Source organism: Leuciscus leuciscus (genome assembly GCF_965113295.1).
Source record: "Leuciscus leuciscus genome assembly, chromosome: 3".
NCBI lineage: Eukaryota > Metazoa > Chordata > Actinopteri > Cypriniformes > Leuciscidae > Leuciscus > Leuciscus leuciscus.
The window spans coordinates 3,406,210-3,427,193 of NC_138727.1; the positions used below are offsets into that span (position 1 = coordinate 3,406,210).

The 20,984-nt window shown below is 37.6% G+C and overlaps 2 protein-coding genes and 2 long non-coding RNA genes across 7 annotated transcripts in view; 2 read left to right on the top strand and 2 right to left on the bottom strand.

The window, feature by feature from the left end:
• Positions 1-9,619, top strand: part of kpnb3 (karyopherin (importin) beta 3) — a 27,122-nt gene extending 17,503 nt beyond the window's left edge. Inside the window, exons 19-26 of the mRNA XM_082163765.1 lie at positions 447-619; positions 744-855; positions 1,811-1,866; positions 2,176-2,298; positions 5,797-6,016; positions 7,391-7,619; positions 7,699-7,840; positions 8,640-9,619. Coding sequence (XP_082019891.1) covers positions 447-619; positions 744-855; positions 1,811-1,866; positions 2,176-2,298; positions 5,797-6,016; positions 7,391-7,619; positions 7,699-7,840; positions 8,640-8,726 — 1,142 coding nt within the window. The 3' untranslated portion in view covers positions 8,727-9,619. The remainder of the gene's footprint in view (positions 1-446; positions 620-743; positions 856-1,810; positions 1,867-2,175; positions 2,299-5,796; positions 6,017-7,390; positions 7,620-7,698; positions 7,841-8,639) is intronic.
• Positions 9,277-11,031, bottom strand: LOC309494597. Its single transcript, XR_014204397.1, has 2 exons — positions 10,209-11,031; positions 9,277-10,165 (listed from the first exon to the last, which is right to left on the bottom strand). It is a non-coding gene; the product is annotated as an uncharacterized lncRNA (long non-coding RNA).
• Positions 11,032-11,986: 955 nt separating this feature from the next.
• The window catches only part of farp1 (FERM, RhoGEF (ARHGEF) and pleckstrin domain protein 1 (chondrocyte-derived)), an 88,746-nt gene continuing 79,748 nt past the window's right edge, over positions 11,987-20,984 (top strand). For all 4 annotated transcript variants that reach the window (XM_082163767.1, XM_082163769.1, XM_082163770.1 and 1 more), the window contains exon 1: positions 11,987-12,194. The gene's annotated coding sequence lies outside the window, so the exon portion shown is untranslated. The remainder of the gene's footprint in view (positions 12,195-20,984) is intronic.
• LOC309494567 overlaps positions 12,910-20,984 on the bottom strand; it is a 49,486-nt gene continuing 41,411 nt past the window's right edge. Inside the window, exon 2 of the long non-coding RNA XR_014204369.1 lies at positions 12,910-14,549. This is a non-coding gene — a long non-coding RNA (uncharacterized lncRNA). The remainder of the gene's footprint in view (positions 14,550-20,984) is intronic.

A 20,984-nucleotide genomic window follows, 5' to 3' on the forward strand; every position in this document is an offset into this window, starting at 1 on the left:
CACTTCCAAAAATCTTTAAACTGGAGATGTTAATTAAAAATTAATTGAAGTTTCACAACTGATAATCGCAAATATCGCCTGATTAATTGGTTTTAATTGCAGTAAATTTATAACTTTAACTTTCCCCACCAGCGCTAAAAGTTGCCAGCGCATACTGTCATTCACAACTTTGAATAAATAGTGTTTTTGTCAAAGACTTGATCCCGATTTGATTTAGAACGATGATCAAAACATAGGTTGAGTCCATCAACACCCCCAAAGCTTCAGTCGTTTTCTCTTCAATAGGCAATTTTGATTGATAAGCCATTTAATGTTTTATCACGCTAGTCTTACGTGATGCTCCTGGTTTACGCAGATCTCGTTTGCTTGTTTTTGGATCTGTTGTTGCTTGTACTATTTCAGAAGTATATTGAGACTCTGTTAGCGTTCCTTAACTCAGTCTTGACGTGTGCGAGTGGCGGCCGCCGAGTCCATGCCTCTTCTGCTGGAGTGCGCTCGTGTCAGAGGCCCAGAATACCTCACTCAGATGTGGCACTTCATGTGTGACGCCCTCATCAAAGCCATCGGCACCGAACCCGACTCGGACGTGCTGTCAGAAATCATGCACTCGTTTGCTAAGGTGATCTAGATCTTTCTGCTGGAGTCCTCCAGAACGGTTCAGTGGGCTTCTCGACTGTAAAAACAGAAAATGCGAATTGTTCGGTGTTTCTGTGCGTTATTCTAATTAATGTCATCACTCTTAGTGTGTCGAGCTGATGGGAGACGGGTGCCTGAACAACGAACACTTTGAGGAGCTGGGAGGCATTTTGAAAGGCAAACTAGAGGAGCATTTTAAAAACCAGGAGGTCAGACAAGGTGAGCTGCACAGGAATTACTCTTATACTCACCAGGGCTGATTATTTGATAAATACAGTAAAAATCGCAAAATATCACAATATAAACAACCGTTTTCTAAGTGAATATTTTGTAAAATGTAGTTTATTCAATTAAAAATGGCAGCTTTATAAAAAAAATTGACAGGCTATTTAACAACTGAACTCCTATAGCAATTTTGCTCATTTGATTCATATTCTTCACATTTTCCTAAAACAAAAGGTTTATCCTCCTTTTAAAGGCAGTATCAAACACTTAAAAAAAAAAAAAAAAAAAAAAATTAGGGATGCACCGATATGAACATTTTGGCCGATACCGATAATTCGTTATATTTGATAACCGATATATTGGCCGATAAATCGAAATCCAAATTTGTAATTACTTTTTGAGAGCCTGATTACAAAAACAAAAGTTTCACCATTAAAAGCCATGTCCCAAACATACAATTTTATGAAGCCGATATCACAGCACAAAACTGTATTTTCCTTATTTGAAGCGATTCCAATCATATTTCAAGCAATTTAAAGCCATCATGTTGAACAGTGCACATCTGAAGAGTCTCAGCTGAAGGAAATGCATTATCGGCTTTAATAAATCGGACAAATTTTCTTATCAGGCCGATAACATAAAAAATGAGCATATATGGGCCGATACTGATATGGTGGCCGATATATCGTGCATCTCTAATTTTTATTAGCCTATTGCAATTTTTATTGCTCAAATTTGTGAGTTTTAATTAGTCGTTGCGCACATCCCTAGTGCTTTCACAGACTTTCATTAACGTTTAAACGGAAACTTTGCGACCGACTAGTCTTCAAAGTCGACCATAAGCCGCTGTATTGTTTAGGCAACTAGTCTCGCACATCCTTAAAAAGCAAGTCATATTTCTAAAAACAGCCCGAAACTCATTTACACTGCTTGTATCTTTTCTCTGCAGCCAAACGACAAGATGAAGACTATGACGAGCAGGTTGAGGAGACGTTACAAGATGAGGTGAGCTGCTCGTCTAATGTGGGGATTCGTAAATGACAATGGGCTTCGGGACGCAAGATTCTATAGTTTCATCTCGTATTGTGTGTGTGTGTGAGACTGCACACGATGACTGGTCGGAAAGCAACGTGTAGTCTGACATGTTTCTGGTCCATGACAAGATTTTATGAGTCAAAATCGTGTAATCTGACACGGTGACTATCGTAACACACAAAACAAATGGTGTATTCTGAACCAGGCGTAACAGGTTCTGAATGTTTGCTTGCCCGTGTTTTAAAGCTCCTCTTGATCCATGTTTCTCATGTGTTTCAGGATGAGAATGACGTTTACATCTTGACCAAGGTGTCGGACATCCTGCACTCGATCTTCAGCAGTTACAGAGAGAAGGTTCTCCCGTGGTTCGAGCAGCTGCTGCAGCTCATAGTCAATCTGATCGTAAGTGAACTCGTTCAGTCTTGAGTGTACAACGGTGTAACTATAGTACGATCCTTGAAGAAATCAACTAGCTAGTCCACGACTGTTTCCCGAAACCGTATTGTCGCGAATTGGTCGATCAACCACGTTGGTTTATGATGTCACGCACGTGGTGGAGTGATAACTACTTTTAATGAATCTGTTTGAGATCAAATTAATGCTAGTTTTTGCTGTAAATTACAGATATGACATCTGAGGACTAATTCAAATTTTTCTCAGTTATTTCCAGATTCAATTCTTACATAGTCGAGCCCGTTCGCACATGCGCGCACTTCAGAAACGGTGCTTTGCATCTCTTGACCAACTCAGATGTAAATGACATTCGTATGCATTCTAAATGAAAGATATACAGGGTTTGTACGGGTGCTTGAAATCCTTGAAAATGCTTGAATTTTGATGTGTTTTCAAGGTTTGATAAGTGCATAAATTTTGGATAAAATGCTTGAAATTACCTATCTGACTGAATAGTTTATTAAATGGAGAAATAAAATGTGGCCCTTCAGATACAGAGCGATTTGCTCTACGCTGGCCAGAGCAAAAGTAGGTGGAGTTTTCATTTGTTTCCTCGCTTGTTTGGATTCCTTGTTTTTATTGGCCGCGTGGGTAATCGTCACTGTGCGTGTGATCATGCTCGCCATTGCTTCACTCCGCTTTGGTCGACACAGCAACAAAACGTCTTCGCGCGGCGCAAGCAATTGAAATAAATGGGTGTCATAGCACAGCGGTGATAATGTAATGTTAGTATTGCATGTCCGTTGTGGAATATGTGAGCATAGCCAAAGTTACAGCACAGTAACTAACGTTAACTACCCGCAAATTAAAACCTGCAGATGTCAGCCCAGTGCATGACAACCGTTGATTGCTGAACAGAAATCATGTCAGATGGAGTGCCATACAAGTAGTCTACTGTAAGCTTGAGGATGGCCTTATGCAATATTTACACAGCTCTCAGGGTTCCCACGGGTCCTTGAAATCCTTGAAAGTTTGTGAATCTGAAAAAAAAAATGTCAAGACACTGGAAGTTTTTGAAAATAAACACGCAGGTCCTTGAAAGTGCTCGAGTTTATTTTGTGCAAGAAGTTTTCTTTAAATTATATATTATTCCCTCCGGTCCGCTATTGTTATTTAGCCAACACTTCGTGGCCTGTGCACGCCAGCTTGCTTGATTTACGTTAGTTACGCGCATTTACGCGTTACGTTGCGTGAGGTACTTTGTGTTGTACGTTGTCATGTTCACGCGTGCAAAACTGTAACAATGTATCTTACAAGTGTAACATGATGTAACCTTGCTCTCACTTGAAATGTGTCCTTGAATTTGAGGGTATTGGACCTGGAAAGTCCTTGAAAGGTCCTTGAATTTGAAGATAACCAAAGTGTGGGAACCCTGTGCTCTCTTCCAGTTGATAAATGTGTATGTCTTGGCAATGAAATAAATACAAATGTTCAATTAATATAGGCTATTTATCAGGCAGGTTCCTGTGCACTGTAAGTCTTCTGGGTTAAAATGTAATTACAGGTTGTTGTTGCACTGTCTCAGATTTTGTTCAAACCTTGTCTATCAAGAATGTGTCCCAAAACCAAGGCCTGTAAAATATCTGTTCAAATCCTATGTCTTCATTAGGGATGGGCATGATTAATCGACGATCGATAATTGATCGTTAAGAATTTCGTCGATCACGTTTATTTGTTATCGATTAAACTAATGCAGGTTGCGTTGCGTAGTGTGAGTCTTGAAGCAATGGAATTAATTTTAGCGCGGAGGTACCTGTGCATCCCGGCAACGTCAGTCCCCTCAGAGCGGGTGTTTTCGGCGGCTGGCTGGACTGGCTGTCACCAGGTTGCGGTCGCGTCTGATCCCAGATCATGTCAACATGCTTATCTTTCTCAACAGAAATCAGTAGACTGGTGCAGAAGTTCTATGGGAACTTCATGCGTTTTCTCAGATCGGATAGCTATCTGATTTATCAAAACGATTCCATTTACACCTGGTCACATAAATGTGTTTTTGCAAAACGGATATAAATCCGATCTTGAATTCCCGCGCTATATGCATATTTAAATTGTTGCACGTCATCGAAAGCAACTGATATGAGCTGCATTTTATTGATCATCTGCGAAAATGTCTAAATCAAAGACCGCAACAAGATATTGCGGCAACAGCCCTGGTAAGATCATTTCGGTTCTTTACTTTTAATGAAGATGATTGTGTGTTGATGAATGACTTTCACTTTGATTTGCGATAGTTTGCACGTTGGCTTGATGAATAGATGCTCATCTGTGGTGATGCGTGTTGAAGTAGCGTCGTCATGGATATAACATGACATATAGCCTATAACACGCTCTCACACGTTTATTTCTTATCATTTTTGGGATAAGTCAAATTTACATATGCAGTTTCAACAACCAGATGCATTTACTCTTGTCCAGTTTCGTCTGGAATGCGTCTCAGATATAAAGTATAAAGTGGTTTGAACGATCGGATTTAAATCCGTCTCGAATGCGTTTCGGAGGGCATTTAGATTTGGTCTTTTCACGAGCGGATAGCTATCCGATCACAGAAAACGGATGAAGTGGCCATGGGTCTCTGTTTAAGAACGTCGGCTCGCAGCTGCAGGTTCCGCTGGTTTAGAGCACCGCAGGAATCTTCAAGTCTACCGAACGTCCAGTTTCACTGCCACAAGTTGATCTTCTTGTAATAAAGATCTCATCGAGGACAAACAAACTGTATTTTTGTATTTTCATTGCATTTTTAATTTATAAAAAGTTAAAGAAATAATGAATTTCAATATAAAAATATTAATGATTAATCGATAGTCGATCGTTAATTCTCCCGACGATCGACTAAGAAAATTTAATCGAATGCCCATCCCTAGTCTTCATATTTTCAGCCCTTGAAATTACTTCAGTTTTACAGCCTGTAAATCACATTATCTGGGAAGCAATATTTGGATATTAACATAATATAGTATTATTCATAGGCATTATCTACTTAGTGATACATTTTGAAAATTTTAATTTCTGATTTGCTTAAATATCTGATCCTTCTGCTATTACCAAACACAATTTTGGCTGTTTATAGCAGTATCTCTTTTAATGTGATAAAAACACGAATAATTTTTGACTGTTTTGGCATGTAATTTACGGTGGTGTAAGGTGCTGGAAAAAGCTTTAAAATGGACCTTGAAAGTGCTTGAATTTGACCTTGGAAAAGGTGTACGACCCCTGAATGTCAGCTTGCTTATTTGGCTCGAGATAAGGATTTATTGAGTCCACATGTCATGCAAACAAGAAACTGTTAACCACAGGTCGAGATCTCACACTGTTTGCGAATATTCGTTGGATCGATGGTTTCGGGAAACACCGACTCGTTGAACTTGTGACCATAGTTGGCTAACGCTGCTTTTGGGAAACGCACTTCCTCAGCTTATTAACGTTCTCCTCATGTTGTGTTCCTGACAGTGTCCACACAGACCCTGGGCCGACAGACAGTGGGGTCTGTGCATATTCGATGACATCGTCGAACACTGCAGCCCGTCTTCCTTTAAATACGCCGAGTGCTTCCTGCGGCCCATGATGCAGTCGCTGTGTGACACGAGCCCGGAGGTCAGGCAGGCGGCGGCGTACGGTGTCGGGGTCATGGCTCAGTTTGGAGGAGAGAACTACAGGCCTGCGTTCACAGGTGGGGTGACCTCTGCACGCTTAACACACAAAACTCACTTTATAGGGGCTCTAAATGTGTCCTTTTTAAGTTAAATTAACTTTTTAGTTAGTCAAGAAGCATATCTATTTAATTGAAAAAATGTGACTTATACAATAACAATTTAAATTGAACAAATTATGCTTTTAGTGCTTTATGAAGTAGTTTTTCCCTCCTGAATTTTTTTTCTGGATTCCATTTTAATGGCTAAAATGTTATTGTAGTAGAAACTAACAAGTTTAAGCAAATTGTATGTTTCGTTATTACAAGTTTAACAAATTATATTAAGTCTTCTCATTCTGTTTGAATTTTTCTCGATTCAATCTTAATGGTTTAATCAGATTAGTCCAATCAATTTAATTTCATAAATTTTTCAGTAATAGGGCCCTATTATCTAAGACACAATTCTGTGTCTTGAACTGGATTTATGATTTTAATAAAATTATCAAACGGTAGTAATCAAACAAAGGCATAAAACATTAATGATTTTAATCTTTGAAAATGTAATTGAATGAAGAAATAAAGGACTCGTTAAGTTTGGGCAAATAAAGTGATGCAGATTTAGTCCAAATTAAAACATGGAGGAAAGTTCTGAGATTCTTTAAGTTTTAATTTATGAGTATTGAAGTATATTCTACTGTACAATAGTAATATATCTGTCAGTTTTGGTGGGTTTATAGTGAAGATCTTTGGGTTTCTGTGTGCATCTGATACACTGAAAACACCACGTGCTTGTGTGTGTGTATGTAGTCATTCACACACAGAAAAGGCAGACTCCAGATTTAATGGTAGACTTTTGCACTTTAATTTGAACAGCTCTTTGCAATAAGTTCCAGTTGTGACCGGATTCTGTCCGTGTTTTCTGCGTCGTGGACCTCATAGTGCCTCACGTCAGTGTTTATATGTGACCCTGGACCACAAAGCCAGTCACATGGGTCAATTTTTTTTTAAATTGAGATGTATACATCACATGAAAGTTGAATAAATAAGCTTTCCATTGACGTATGGTTTGTTAGGACAGGACAATATTTGTCCGAGATACAATTTAATCTGGAATCTGAGGGTGTAAAAAAATCAAAACATTGAGAAAATCTCCTTTAAAGTTGTTCATTTGTTCAATTGTGCTGCATTCACTCACAAAAATAAATGTTTTATATATTTACGGTAGGAAATTTACAGAATATCCTCATGGAACATGATCTTTAATATCCAAATGATTTTTGGCACAAAAAAAAATCAATAATTTTGACCCGTACAATGTATTGTTGGCTATTGCCACAAATATACCCGTGCGACTCATGACTGGTTTTGTGGTCCAGGGTCACATATTGAAACATGTTGTCATTGTTGTTTCAGAGGCCGTCCCGCTGCTCGTGGGTGTGATCCAGTCCGCAGACTCCAGAGTTAAAGAGAACGTCAACGCCACAGAGAACTGCATCTCCGCTGTGGCCAAAGTCATGAAGTATCGCCCCGAGTGCGTCAACGTCACTGAAGTCCTCCCTCATTGGCTGTCCTGGCTGCCACTCAACGAGGATAAAGAGGAGGCGGTCCACACACTTAACTATCTGTGTGACCTCATTGAAAGGTGAGTGTCTGTTGCCTGACGTGAACTCTGGGAGATTTGGATGTGCCGGTTTGAGTTTAATGTCGGTTTCCTCCCACAGTAACAATCCCATCGTTCTCGGACCCGATAATACGAACCTTCCCAAGATATTCACCATAATCGCTGACGGCGTTGCCAATGAATCGATTAAAGGTGATGTCGACTGCAGCAAACGATTGGCCAATGTTATTCGTCAAGTACAAGTGAGTTTCATGTTATTTAATTATGAATAAAATGCTTTATTAGAGACAGACTAGCACAAAATCTCAGATTGATCCAGAGTGGCAAAATCATTTTTAATTATAGAAAAAATGCTTGTTTCAAACAGGATTTTTACTGTTTTCATGCATTAAATATTTAATGATTAGAAGCAATGATTGTTCAAACTGATGGTTTCTGTAATCGGAAAGCCACTCTTTTAAAATGTGCATTTATCAAGATAAATTGATCATCAAATGGCTGATTTATTTACTTTATCATGTAGTCTTAGTTTTCAAACATTAATTTAATGTAGCTAAATATTGCTATTTGTTATTGATGCATATAATTCAAAAAAATTAAATGTTGTAAAATACAAAAATTATGTATTTTAGTCAGTCACTTTATATTGAAATGTATATATTGTAAAATGTTTCATATAATTTATGCTTTTATGTTTTCAGTACATGTAATATCTGATTGTAGTCACCCTTGTCATGTAGATACATGTTAATTTGCTGTATTGATGCATTTAAATAACATTATCTTTGTTCTTTCAAATCTATCAATCAGTATTATAATACGAGTTAACGTTCAAAGTTAGACGCAAATATTGTGAAAATATATATTTATCCATTTTTCAGTGTGTAATGATGTTCAAAGTCACCCTTTTCAGACCATTTGAGCGCAAACACATGCATATCCTAGTCAAACTTTACTGTTTTTAGCTCTAGTTTGTCCCCAGCAGAATTTGCATGTCATTTCAAGAGTCAAATGCGTGACTGTGTGCTCGATTGTTTTCAGGTTTCTGGAGGCCTCTGGACGCAGTGTGTATCGGCACTCAACGAGACGCAGCAGAAGGCCATCCAGGACCTCCTGAACTCGGCCTGAGTGAGCGAGAGCGAAGCCTTAACCCTGTAAAACAGCCCATCTAATGAGGATAAAAAAAACAAAAAAAACTTTGCACCTGGAATTCCACATCTAGATTTTTGGCCCTTTTCCCTTTTTCGGACAATGAATGGTCATGTGACTTGAGTCTGTGTTGGGCCTCTTGAGCCGTCTGGACCTAATATCTCAAAGTCTTCAACAACAACAACAACAAGCGAGCGTGTGTGTGTGCGTCACCTCAAAAAGGGCCGGCGGCTTCACAAACCCTCATCTGGAGCGGATGCGGGGGGGATTAGGGGTATGAAATGAAACTAACCGTCATCCATCGTAGTTCTTTAAGAATTTCTGATGTAGAAATTGTGCTTTTCTCCCTTACGAGATCAGTTATAGTTGTTTTGTCACAACTCGTGTGTCTGTCGATCCTAGCCGAAGCCGTTTCCTCCGACTCTGAGACGGATCCGTCTGAAGTGGACTCGTGTTGGTTGAGCTCGAACGCAATAGAGCGACGATTTAGCGGTCATGTCGTCGACTTATTTGTTGTTTTCTTTATTTGTTTTGTTCTCTTCTCTTCGACGCCGGTCCCGAGGGGCCAGTGGTGATGTTTGGGGGGAGAGATGGGCATCGGTTTGCTCCTCCTTCGCTGATGATGTCTGTGTCACATGGCTAACAGTGTGTGTGTGTGCGTCATTGGCTCTCTTAATCCATGCAATGAAATAAACAACACGGGAAAACCGGGACTCTGGGTTCAGGGCTTCTGATATGAAGGAAATGCACAAGTCTGAAGCCGATTGGCTTATTGGTGGTCACATGTCCATGGAGCATTTCTATGATATTCAATCTATCCTGGTTCATCATTTTACAACACTTTCAGTATTAAAGCTGCAAGACATGATGAACTCTGCGTCAGTGTTTCATTTGCTCAAGGAATCCAGTGATTTATTTACATTCAATTCAATTAAAATGTGAATTTAAACGTTACATTAATCTACTGTTGATGTTTGCTTCAGGTTTTCTCACTTGAATGCTTGTTTTTAACATGAGTTTACATAAAACCGAAACTAGAAGTGGTTCACATTGATCTTTTATGGTTTTATAGCGGTAACTAGAGTAGATTACGAGTGAATAGGAAAAGATAAGTTATATTGTCGTAAATCGGCGTGTATGTAGTTTTTCAAAAGTGTATATAAACACAATATAAAACTTGTACTGCCTAAAATACTGGATTTTGACCAAATAAACTCAATGACATTTACTTTAAACTTTAAATGACATTTGAGTTTTAGTCAAACCCAGGGGCCGGTTTCACAAAGCTATTTTAGAGCGGTCTATAGTGTTAGACAAGTCTAAAATTAGTAAGTTAGACTGTTTCACAAAAATAAAGACTGACTTAATTTAGACCAAAGACATTAGACACCTTAACCCCAGGCTAACTTACCCCCAGGCTAACTTAGGTCTAAGACTGTTACCTTGGCAACCAGCAGTAACAATCAGTTACATTACAAACAGCCGAAAGAAAAGGGAAAATGGCTCATAATTTAAACATTTCTTCTTGTTACTACATTCTCCACTAAATTTCCCAAGTAAATTGTCCTTGTAACTGTTATACTCCTCCAACACACACATCTTCCACTAGGGTAAACTGCACTGAGCGGCTGAATGCACTTACTCGATCCGCCATGTTTTTTGTTTTGAAAAGTGTCTTATTTTACCCAGAATGCATTGCTGTGTAGTCCTACTTAAGCTAGTGAGAGTCTTAAGTGCTTTGTGCAACGGTCTGATTTAGATGTCTATCTGAAGTCTGACTATCTACTATATCTAAGCCACAGTCAAAGTCTATCTTTGTGAAACCGGCCCCTGTATTGGATGAATCTGATAAAGTAAAAGTCCTATAATGTGCACAGGATTCTAATGAATATTAATGAGATCAAAAAAGGATTAATCTGTTAGATTATTCCAACACTACTTTTGACAAGTACCAGTGTTTAAAATCCTCAGATCTATCTTCTGTTGTCATGTTTATCGTAGCCCAATAGTAGTAGTTCACAGCTGGCTCTAAACTATTATTTCATAATTACAGTACCAATGACTAGTATTTGACAGCGATTGAAAGTGTATCGGTCCTCTGGGAGAAGTGTTGGGAATTTATGCTTTTATAGGGAAATAAAATGTTGGGTCCTTTTTAATTTTTTTTATAAATCCTAATCCCTTATTTCAAAATCCCAGTGTATTACATAAAAGCTGGTTACACTTTATTTTAATGTGTTTGTTACAGTGTAATTATACATTTCAGTACTGAGAAATACTAAGTAACTACATGATTAGGTTTGGTTTAGGGTTAGTTGCATGTAATTTAGTATCATTTATAGTTACTATAGTAACGACATGTAACAATGACACTAAAATAAAGTGTTGCCTAAAATATCAAAAGTAATACATTTTTAGACGGTGTTGCTTCCACAGGTTGGTGGCGCTGTTTCTCATCACAGTACTTTATTAAACTGTGTAAATAGGATTTTATGTTCCTGAACGATTTATTTGAATTCCTTTTGATGTCTTACACTTTTTAAAAATGTTCTAAAAACATGTGAACGTCACTTTTGGATGTTCTCTGAACGTTCTGAAACAAGTAACATTTAAAAAAAAAAGAACGTCTGAAGAACGTTCAACTAAATCCTTCAGAAAAAAAAAATTCTGTGAACGTTTTGAGCACGTTACTAAAGACCGGATAACTTTTGAACAAACATTATATTACTGTTTCTGGAAGAACGTTTGTTCTTTGCTTTAAGAGAACGCTACCAGAACGTTCTGAGAATGATCCCTGTTAGATGGTTTGGTACCATTTTGCTTACATAGCCATCATTAACCATACCTTACTAAACATACTATGGCAGTACAGTGATGGTATCAGATGATAATACTATACAGTAACCTATAGTCAACATTTGAAGTGGATCAAAAAAAGTTCATCAAAGACGACTTTCTTTTTCATTTCAAGAAGTTAATTTTGTCTTCCTAAGAAGACAAAAACCGGAATTGTTCAAAATGCATATAACTTTGATGAAAGGTTTTGATCCACTTCAAATGTTGACTACTGTATATAAAACCCGCGGCAACAGTGTAAAAGACGCCTAATTTCGCGGGAAAACCGCGGACTTGGCAACATTGTAACCAGGGTGAGTTTGAATCGTCCGCCAGGTGTCGCTGTTCCCATCAGCGCTGCTTGTGTGAGGCTGTAGTGCGGAGGCTGGAGGCTGGAGGCGGTGTTTTATTGTATCAGTTCAGTTCGGGATCAGTCGTTTAGTCATGGCGTCCGGGAAGACGGTGGATTTCAGCGCTTCCCGCGAATAACCGCCGATAAACTGATTCTTCGCGACTCCAGCCGCTGCTCTGCGCGTTATCTTCGCGGAATATCGTTTGACAACATAGTCACGCGTGTATCCAGTCACGAGGAGTATTAATTCAGCAGGAAAGGTAAGATTCTGTGTTATTTTATTGGCTCGCAATACACCGGCAGCGAGCGAGTAAGTGTTACTATTAATCTTCCGATCGCTGGACACGCTGATAGATTGTAGCGGTTTCCATGGTTACACGATTAAATCTCACGAGCCTCCGTCGCTGCCACGCGTCGTATCGTACGCTTCCACATCAAAGATTTACTGTAGTGCTTTACCATAGTGCTCTACTGTACTACAAACATACTATGGTAATACCATGTTTTGTTGGATCTTTCAAAAAGTGCTGTGGCGGTACCATGGTATAATGATAATATCACCACTCTAGATTATTTAAATGGCATTTACAAGAATGCATTGGTCCATGTCCAAAACACCTTTTGTAATTGTGGCATGGACTTGTATTATCTCAAATACCTTGGTATTATTCGATAGCATCACTATGGTATTACCACAATACAGTTTTGTAAGGGTCACATATTTCCCTTCAGCCTTTTTTTTTTTTTTTTTTTACACTAATGCAACACAGCATGGGGTTATTAATGGAATTATCATTAATATATCCCAGAACCAGGTGAAACATCAGTATTTACAGTTTTGTAACAATAATTTGCATTATTTTTTCACTATATATTCATAAGCGCTGCAGTGATGTGTTTTAAGTGGTTGTGCAGGTAGTCATTTGGACATTATGGGATTTCCCTGTCACATGAATTCTTGATGTGGCTAACACACACACACACACACACACACACACACACACACACACACACACACATACACATACACATACACACACACACACACACACACACACAGTCAATGCAGCTTAACCTACTAACATCTGAACCTCAAGGATTACTCGACTAACCTACATCCGCCGACTGCAAGCACACAACTCAGCACAGATTTTGAAATCCTTTTAGCAAATTGACCATGTTAATTATTATATTCATGTATTTAATATTATTTAATGTTTGAGTGTTGACATGTACCAGATAGTAACAATAAATGTAAATATGGTGGTAGATATGCTGGCGGAAACTCTAGTTATCTTCAGTGATCTTGATAAGTAAACACATTGACTAGCACATTGTGGTAGTTTAGATGTTCTGAGTGGTTTTTACCATGTTTGCCAGGGTTAATAGATGGTTAGTAAACAAAACCACTTAGTTGAGAAATAACACACCTCTTCTCATTCGAGGAATCTTTCAACACACACACAATGTAGTGTGCATTAAGTACTTAGGGTGCGTCTCAATCAGCTCCCTGAGTCAGTATGCTGTGGTCACTGTTAAGGACCCTTGCTAGCTACACATTGAGACACTGATGGTGACATGACAACATCTTCACTGTACATCTTCTGTGCCGGGAACATCCAGAGCGTCGTGACAATTTAGTGCTCGGATACTGAGTTGAGTTCTCTTTCACGTCGTCTCGGGTTTGAACGGACAAATGCACACAAAATTATGCCAAAATATCCTTGTAAACTGAGCGGGTCTAAAGTGAACGTAAACAGTTTAGAAAGAAAACTCGTGTGTAACAGTGTATTGGATCCATGCATTAGCTTTTAAAGGGACAGGAGCCTAATATTCCTGCTGTCCGTGTCATTAATGTTGATCCAGAGAAAAAGAAAAGCACTCACTGATCTAGACTGAATAACTTTTGTAACTTTAATAAGGATTAATCTATTTTATTTGTAAAAAAAAAAGAAAAAAAAAGAACTATGCAGTATTATTTTACATTTTGACTTCAATTTCTGAACATTGTTTAGTTGTGCGATTGCTAATTTGCTTATTTGTTCCTATTGTATTACTGACTGTATACTTGTCATTAATAATGTTTGATTAGTTAGTCTAGTTTATACGGAAGAGGATTAGGGCCAAGCAATAATAAAAAAATAAAACCATCTCGAGATTAAAGTCATTATAATGCGAGATTAAACTCGTTAAATTTCGAGAAAAAAAAGTCGAAATACAATCTTGAGAATCAACTCATTAAATATCGAGAATAAAGTCGTTGTGTTTCGAGAAAACTCGTTAAATTTCGAGAAAAAAGTCGAAATACAATCTTGAGAATAAACTCATTACAATTCGAGAATAAAGTCGTTGTGTTTCGAGAAAAAACTCGTTAAATTTCGAGAAAAAAGTCGAAATACAATCTTGAGAATAAACTCATTAAATATCGAGAATAAAGTCGTTGTGTTTCGAGAAAAAAGTCGAAATACAATCTTGAGAATAAACTCATATTTCGAGAATAAAGTCGTGTTTCGAGAAAAAACTCGTAAAATTTCGAGAAAAAGTCGAAATACAATCTTGAGAATAAACTCATTACATTTAGAGAATAAAGTCGTTGTGTTTCGAGAAAAAAGTCGCTAAATTTTGAGAAAAAAGTCGAAATACAATCTTGAGAATAAACTCATTACATTTAGAGAATAAAGTCGCTAAATTTTGAGAAAAAAGTCGAAATACAATCTTGAGAATAAACTCATTACATTTAGAGAATAAAGTCGTTGTGTTTCGAGAAAAAACTTGTTACATTTTGAGAAAATATCTAAATAATCGTGAGAATAAGAAATTCCACACCTTGAGGATCAACAAGTTTAATAATGCGTCTTATGGTATCCTGGGAAACCACGAAACCTCGATGAATCGCGCGTAGGTGAAGCCAGCGATAACCTTGCATTTGTCCACTGGTTGTCATTTCATGTTGGACAAAAGCGAGTACATCGCGCAAATTGGACTGATTTTTTTCTTCTAGAAAGACCTAGCCGCTTGTAAAATTCTCTTTAAAGTTCGTATGCTAATTATTATTCTGTCATAATTAGCTAAAGTTGATAGTATTTCTTTGTTACTGAAAGAAAGTCTAAAATATAGCTTGACTAATAAGTGACCCAACTCTGCCATGTCCTCTATCAGTAGGCTATGCAATGAACACTGATCGAATGCCTTATTCTCTACATTTCATTTCGACTTTTTTTCTCGAAACACATCGACTTTATTCTCGAAATTTAACGAGTTTAGTCTCACGATTATTTCGACTTTTTTCTCGAAATGTAACGATGTTTTTTCTCGAAACACAACGACTTTATTCTCGAATTTAATGAGTTTATTCTAAAGATTGTATTTCGAATTTTTTTTCTCGAAATTTTATGTTTTTTCTCAAAACTCAACGACTTGATTCTCGAAATTTAGTGAGTTTATTCTCACGATTATTTCGACTTTTTCTCGAAATTTTGCGACTTTTTTCTCGAAACACAACGACTTTATTCTCGATATTTAATGAGATTATTCTCAAGATTGTATTTCGACTTTTTTCTCGAGAAATTTAACGAGTTTAATTTCGCATTATAATGACTTTAATCTCGAGATGGTTTTATTATTTTTTATTATTGCTTGGCCCTAATCCTCTTCCGTAAGTTTATTACTTGGATGTTCTCTAGGCTGCTGATTTTTTGTTTTGTTTGTAAATAGGTATTCAGAGTTTTCATGGTATTCAGCAGATATAATATCTGATATAATATAATCAGATATAATAATAAATATGTTTGATATCTAAACGTTTGACTTTTTTTATTTTTTTATTTTTAACCACATTGGAATCGAAACTGGGAATCGATAAGAATCAGAAACGAAAAGCAGAATTGGAATCGAAATATCTAAAATTCAAACAATACCCAGCCCTACTGATCAGTGTCCTGACTACTGAACTAGGGCGCTGATTGAGACACTCCCTTAGTTTTAACAATACTAATTCTCGGTGTTGTTTGTACTTAGCCGATATGATGAGTGAGTGCCATACTGATTGTTTAGTGAAGTCTGGGCCAGCGGTGTGGATCCGTGCCTTCAGATGTGTGTATGTTGAGTCTGTCTCAGTGAACCCTCTGTTTCACGTGTCCGCCTCGCTGAACACATCTCTGGGAACTTTCAGGCAAACAAGTTGAAAGGCAGGTTAACTAGTTCAGCGAGCGTGAGTCTGGGAACGAGCCCTCGCTGCACGGATTGTTCCTAGTTCACTTTTCTGTCTCTGTTCTCTATGAAGGGTGTGTGTGTGTTTGTATAGGATGGAAAAAGAAGTGTTTAAATAAGGTAACTGTTTTTTTTGTATTTCTTTTTTAGCAGGCATGTCGTTTGAAGTGGGCCTCTCCTTAATCGTTGAGTTTGTAGTCATGCAATGCAATGTGTTGGTTTGCACTTTGGTTTTAATGAGACCTAATTTGCTCCAGATTCAGGAGTACTTCCTGTTTCTTCGTGTTTATCTCTGCATGTGTGACGATCCTTCTCTGCTTTGCTTGCTTCCTACTTTGTGCTTCCTTTAGAGTAAAAGTTTCCAGTCTGTGGCCTTTTTGCAGAGGTTTCCCTTTCACCTGTTGTTTATCAGCGTTCAGTGTGAGAGTTTTGCTTGAGAAACTGCTAATGGTCAATTATAGAAAAACAAGCTGTCACAAATCATAGCACTGCATCAGGACAGGGTTTAAAACATGCTTAAAACCCACTCAGAATGCCATAGCAACACCCTAGCAACTGCATAGCAATGGACTTAAACCACTCAGAATGCCTTAGCAACCACAAAACATTCCAGAACACACTGGCAACACCCTAGCAACATCCCAGAACCCCATAGCAACTACATAGCAATGGGCTTAAACCACTCAGAATGCCTTAGCGACCACATAACATCCCAGAAAACCGTGGCAACACTCTAACAACATCACAGAACACCCTAGCTACTACATAGCAATGGGCTAAAACCACTCAGAATGCCTTAGCAACCACAAAACATTCCAGAACACACTGGCAACACCCTAGCAACATCCCAGAACACCCTAGCAACTACATAGCAATGAGCTTAAACCACTCAGAATGCCTTAACGACCACATAACATCCCATAAAATCCTGGCAACACCCTAGCAACAATCCATAACACATCAACTACAAAGCAATGTGCTTAAACCACTCAGAATGCCTTAGCAACCACATAACATTCCAGAACACACTGGCAACACCCTAGCAACATCCCAGAACACCCTAGCAACTACATAGCAATGAGCTTAAACCACTCAGAATGCCTTAACGACCACATAACATCCCATAAAATCCTGGCAACACCCTAGCAACAATCCATAACACATCAACTACAAAGCAATGTGCTTAAACCACTCAGAATGCCTTAGCAACCACAAAACATTCCAGAACACACTGGCAACACCCTAGCAACATCCCAGAACACCCTAGCAACTACATAGCAATGAGCTTAAACCACTCAGAATGCCTTAACGACCACATAACATCCCATAAAATCCTGGCAACACCCTAGCAACAATCCATAACACATCAACTACAAAGCAATGTGCTTAAACCACTCAGAATGCCTTAGCAACCACATAACATTCCAGAACACACTGGCAACAACATAGCAATATGCTTAAACCATTCTAAATACCTCGGCAACATCATATCAATATCTCAGAATACTCTAGAAACTACATAGCAACATGTTTAAACCACTCAGAATGCCTTTGTGACCACATAGCAACACCCTAGCAACTACATAGCAACATGTTTAAACCACTCAGAATGCCTTTGTGACCACATAGCAACACCCTAACAACTACATAGCAATATGCTTAGTGGCACAAAAACTTAGCAACCACTTAGAACACCATAGCAGCTGCATAGCAACGCCCCGACGACCACCAAAATGTCCTGGCAGGCGTCCAAACTGCCTAGCAACAATCCTTAATGCAAAACTCAGATGCCTTTGCAACCTCCTAGCAAACATCTGAAAATCTCACTGTAATTTGTGGTATTGTTTCTTGATCCTCTAGAATAGATTGTGTTTCACTGATTTGTACAGCTCTTAGTGCGGCTGATCTGATCTGAACACAGTTATGGGAACGTGATCCCTTGTCTCTGTGTTTGTACGATCTCCTTTGGGAAATATGATGTGTTTCTGAGACACGGGAAAACATAAAACGAACTGTGAGAAAGTCACGTTGATTCTTCCTGCAAAAGAAGGTCAACCTGTTGAACCAGTAACAGTGCAGTTCATGTCATGTGCGTTTCAAAACCATAAAACCAGATCAGTGCATGCTTAAAACACAAGCTTTACCCAACAACGACAACAAAGCCTTTTCCCCTTTATAATTCCTGCACTTTCCAAGATGAGCTGTTAAAAATGGGTGAACTAAAGATAGCACAAGGACGATTAAATATAATGGCCATGCATTTGTCATCATGTTTCTGTAAGTGGGTTTTAATAGCTTTTGTTGGAATGGAAATCCAGTTGTTTACACGAGTTTGCCAGTGTTTGCGTTGTTCTAGCGAGGGTTTGCTAACGCTAACACTAACAGAGCTGCAGACGTTCAGTGGTTAAGGCATGAATTAGGGTTTCGGAGGGTAATGAAACTGCTAGCCGAGGGGGATTAAAGGTCCCGGAGGAGCCGCTTCTCAATTACTCATTGAGTTTAAATGCGTGTAACCAGTAACTTCGGCCCGGGACAGGAAAGAATGGCTCCTTTATTGCAGTGTTTGTGATTGTGGACGGCCCCTGGGAGCCTGTTGGTCTCTCTCCCGATCATCCTCTTCTCCATGCTTCTAGTGTCTATTATTCTTGCTCCATTTCTTTATAACTTTCTTGTGCTTTTGTCCGCCATTCGTATTGTTGGTTGATAACCGCGCCCAGTTGGTCGGTGTTAGTGGTAAATAAAGCAATTTTTTAGATTATTGATTGCTAACTTCTAGGGCTGCACAATATATCAAAATTATCAAAATATCGCAAATGTATATATCGCGATATGCATATCGCAACAGCTTGCAATAACTGGGGTCATGATCAAAAGACATAGAGAAAATCACTCACTGCTCTTGGCTGAATAACTTTTGTAGCTTTAATCAGTATTTATTGAATTAACACAGCAGTGTTTTATTTATGGTTATTTATTACAGGTTAACCCTAATGTAGGATAACCTGAACCCCTAAACTAACTGTGATGGTAAAATAACACTTCTTATGTTACAGTAAAACACTGATGTTCACTTTCTGAAGTTGTACGGATGCTTTCTTGTCACAAAAAGAATGTGAAACACATGTAGGTTATATCATTTTAAATTTATTTTAAAGATAATTTAGGTTTATTTCACACACTTTAAGCATTATCGTATCGCATATCGCATTATTTAATGACTTATCGCATATCGCAGTTTTCTTCAATATCGTGCAACTTTTTTTTCAAATCAAGTCTGTGTTCAGAAAGTTGTGAAAGTAGGTTGTGTAAAATAAGTTGTATTTATTATTATTAAGTTATTTTTACAGAAGTAAATTTTGTAAAATAAGTTTATAAATTAATTATTTTTATTTTATTTAGATTTATTATTCTAAATAATAAATAAATAAATAAATTAACATGTTTTTATTTTTTTATTATATTTATAATGATGTATTTACTTATTATTTAGATTAATAAATACATTTCTACTTATTAGTTTTAAGTAAATTGAGTAAAATATTTTTGTTACTTTTGTTTTACGTAAATTGTGTAAAGCTATTTATTTTATACAATTTTATGTTAGTTATGTAATGTTATAATATTAACCCTAAAAAATATTTCAAAATGTTAGAGAAGTAATCTCCTTTCATCATCTGTATCACTCTCTCCTTTCTGTCAAACAAAATGTCAAACTGCAGATGGAAATCAATATTAAAATGGCATTTTCATCATCATCTTCCATCACAGGACGAGTTTGTTACCGTGAACATCTCACACTCCCTCGTTCCCTTGATGAATAAAGCCTTGTGCTCATCTCTATCCTCATGATCATCACATCCACTGAATGTCCTGTCGTCAGGGTCATGATAGCGCAGGATAAGACTCAGAGATGTGTGTGTTGAGGAGGTTTTCTGACTGTGTGTGTGTGTGTGTGTGTGTGTGTGTGTGTGAATGCTGAAACCCTCTCATGCTTGTTAACCTGTCGTGACTCGTCTCTAGCCCACATCTGAGGGCAGAATCAGATTCCAGAGTTCAGCGTCTGGATCTGAGATTCAATCAGTGCTGGAATGTGTTCCTGGTTAGTGTTAGTGAACAAAAAACTTGAATGAATTCAATGTATTTATTTGTAATTATTTGTGAAAGTTACTTGCAATTTATAAGTGAGAATTGTTTCCACCTTTTTTCCAGCTGCACAATTCTGGATAAACTGAGAATCACAATTTTTTTGGTTTAAAATAGAGATCACGCGATTCTGAATAGACAAAATAATGTCATTTACTAGAGATTCTGACAAAATATTAATTGCTGCAGTCTATTTAAAATATATTTAATTAATTTGGATCATTTTTTCTTTTTAAAATTCATTGTCTTCACTTGTTTCATTACTGGATGAATCAGCGTTTTTGAATGAATCTCTTGAATAAATGATTCAATTACTCATTAATAAAGACTTGTTTCATTGCTGGATGAATCAGCGTTTTTTGAACGAATCTCTTGAATAAATGATTCAATGACTGATTAATAAAGACTTGTTTCATTGCTGGATGAATCAGCGTTTTTTGAACGAATCTTTTGAATAAATGATTCAATGACTCATTAATAAAGACTTGTTTCATTACTGGATGAATCAGCGTTTTTGAACGAATCTCTTGAATAAATGATTCAATGACTCATTAATAAAGACTTGTTTCATTGCTGGATGAATCAGCGTTTGGCACGAATCTCTTGAATGATTCAATGACTCACCGAATATAGACTTCACTTGTTTCATTACTGGATGAATCAGCGTTTTTTTTTTTTTACGAATCTCTTGAATGAAT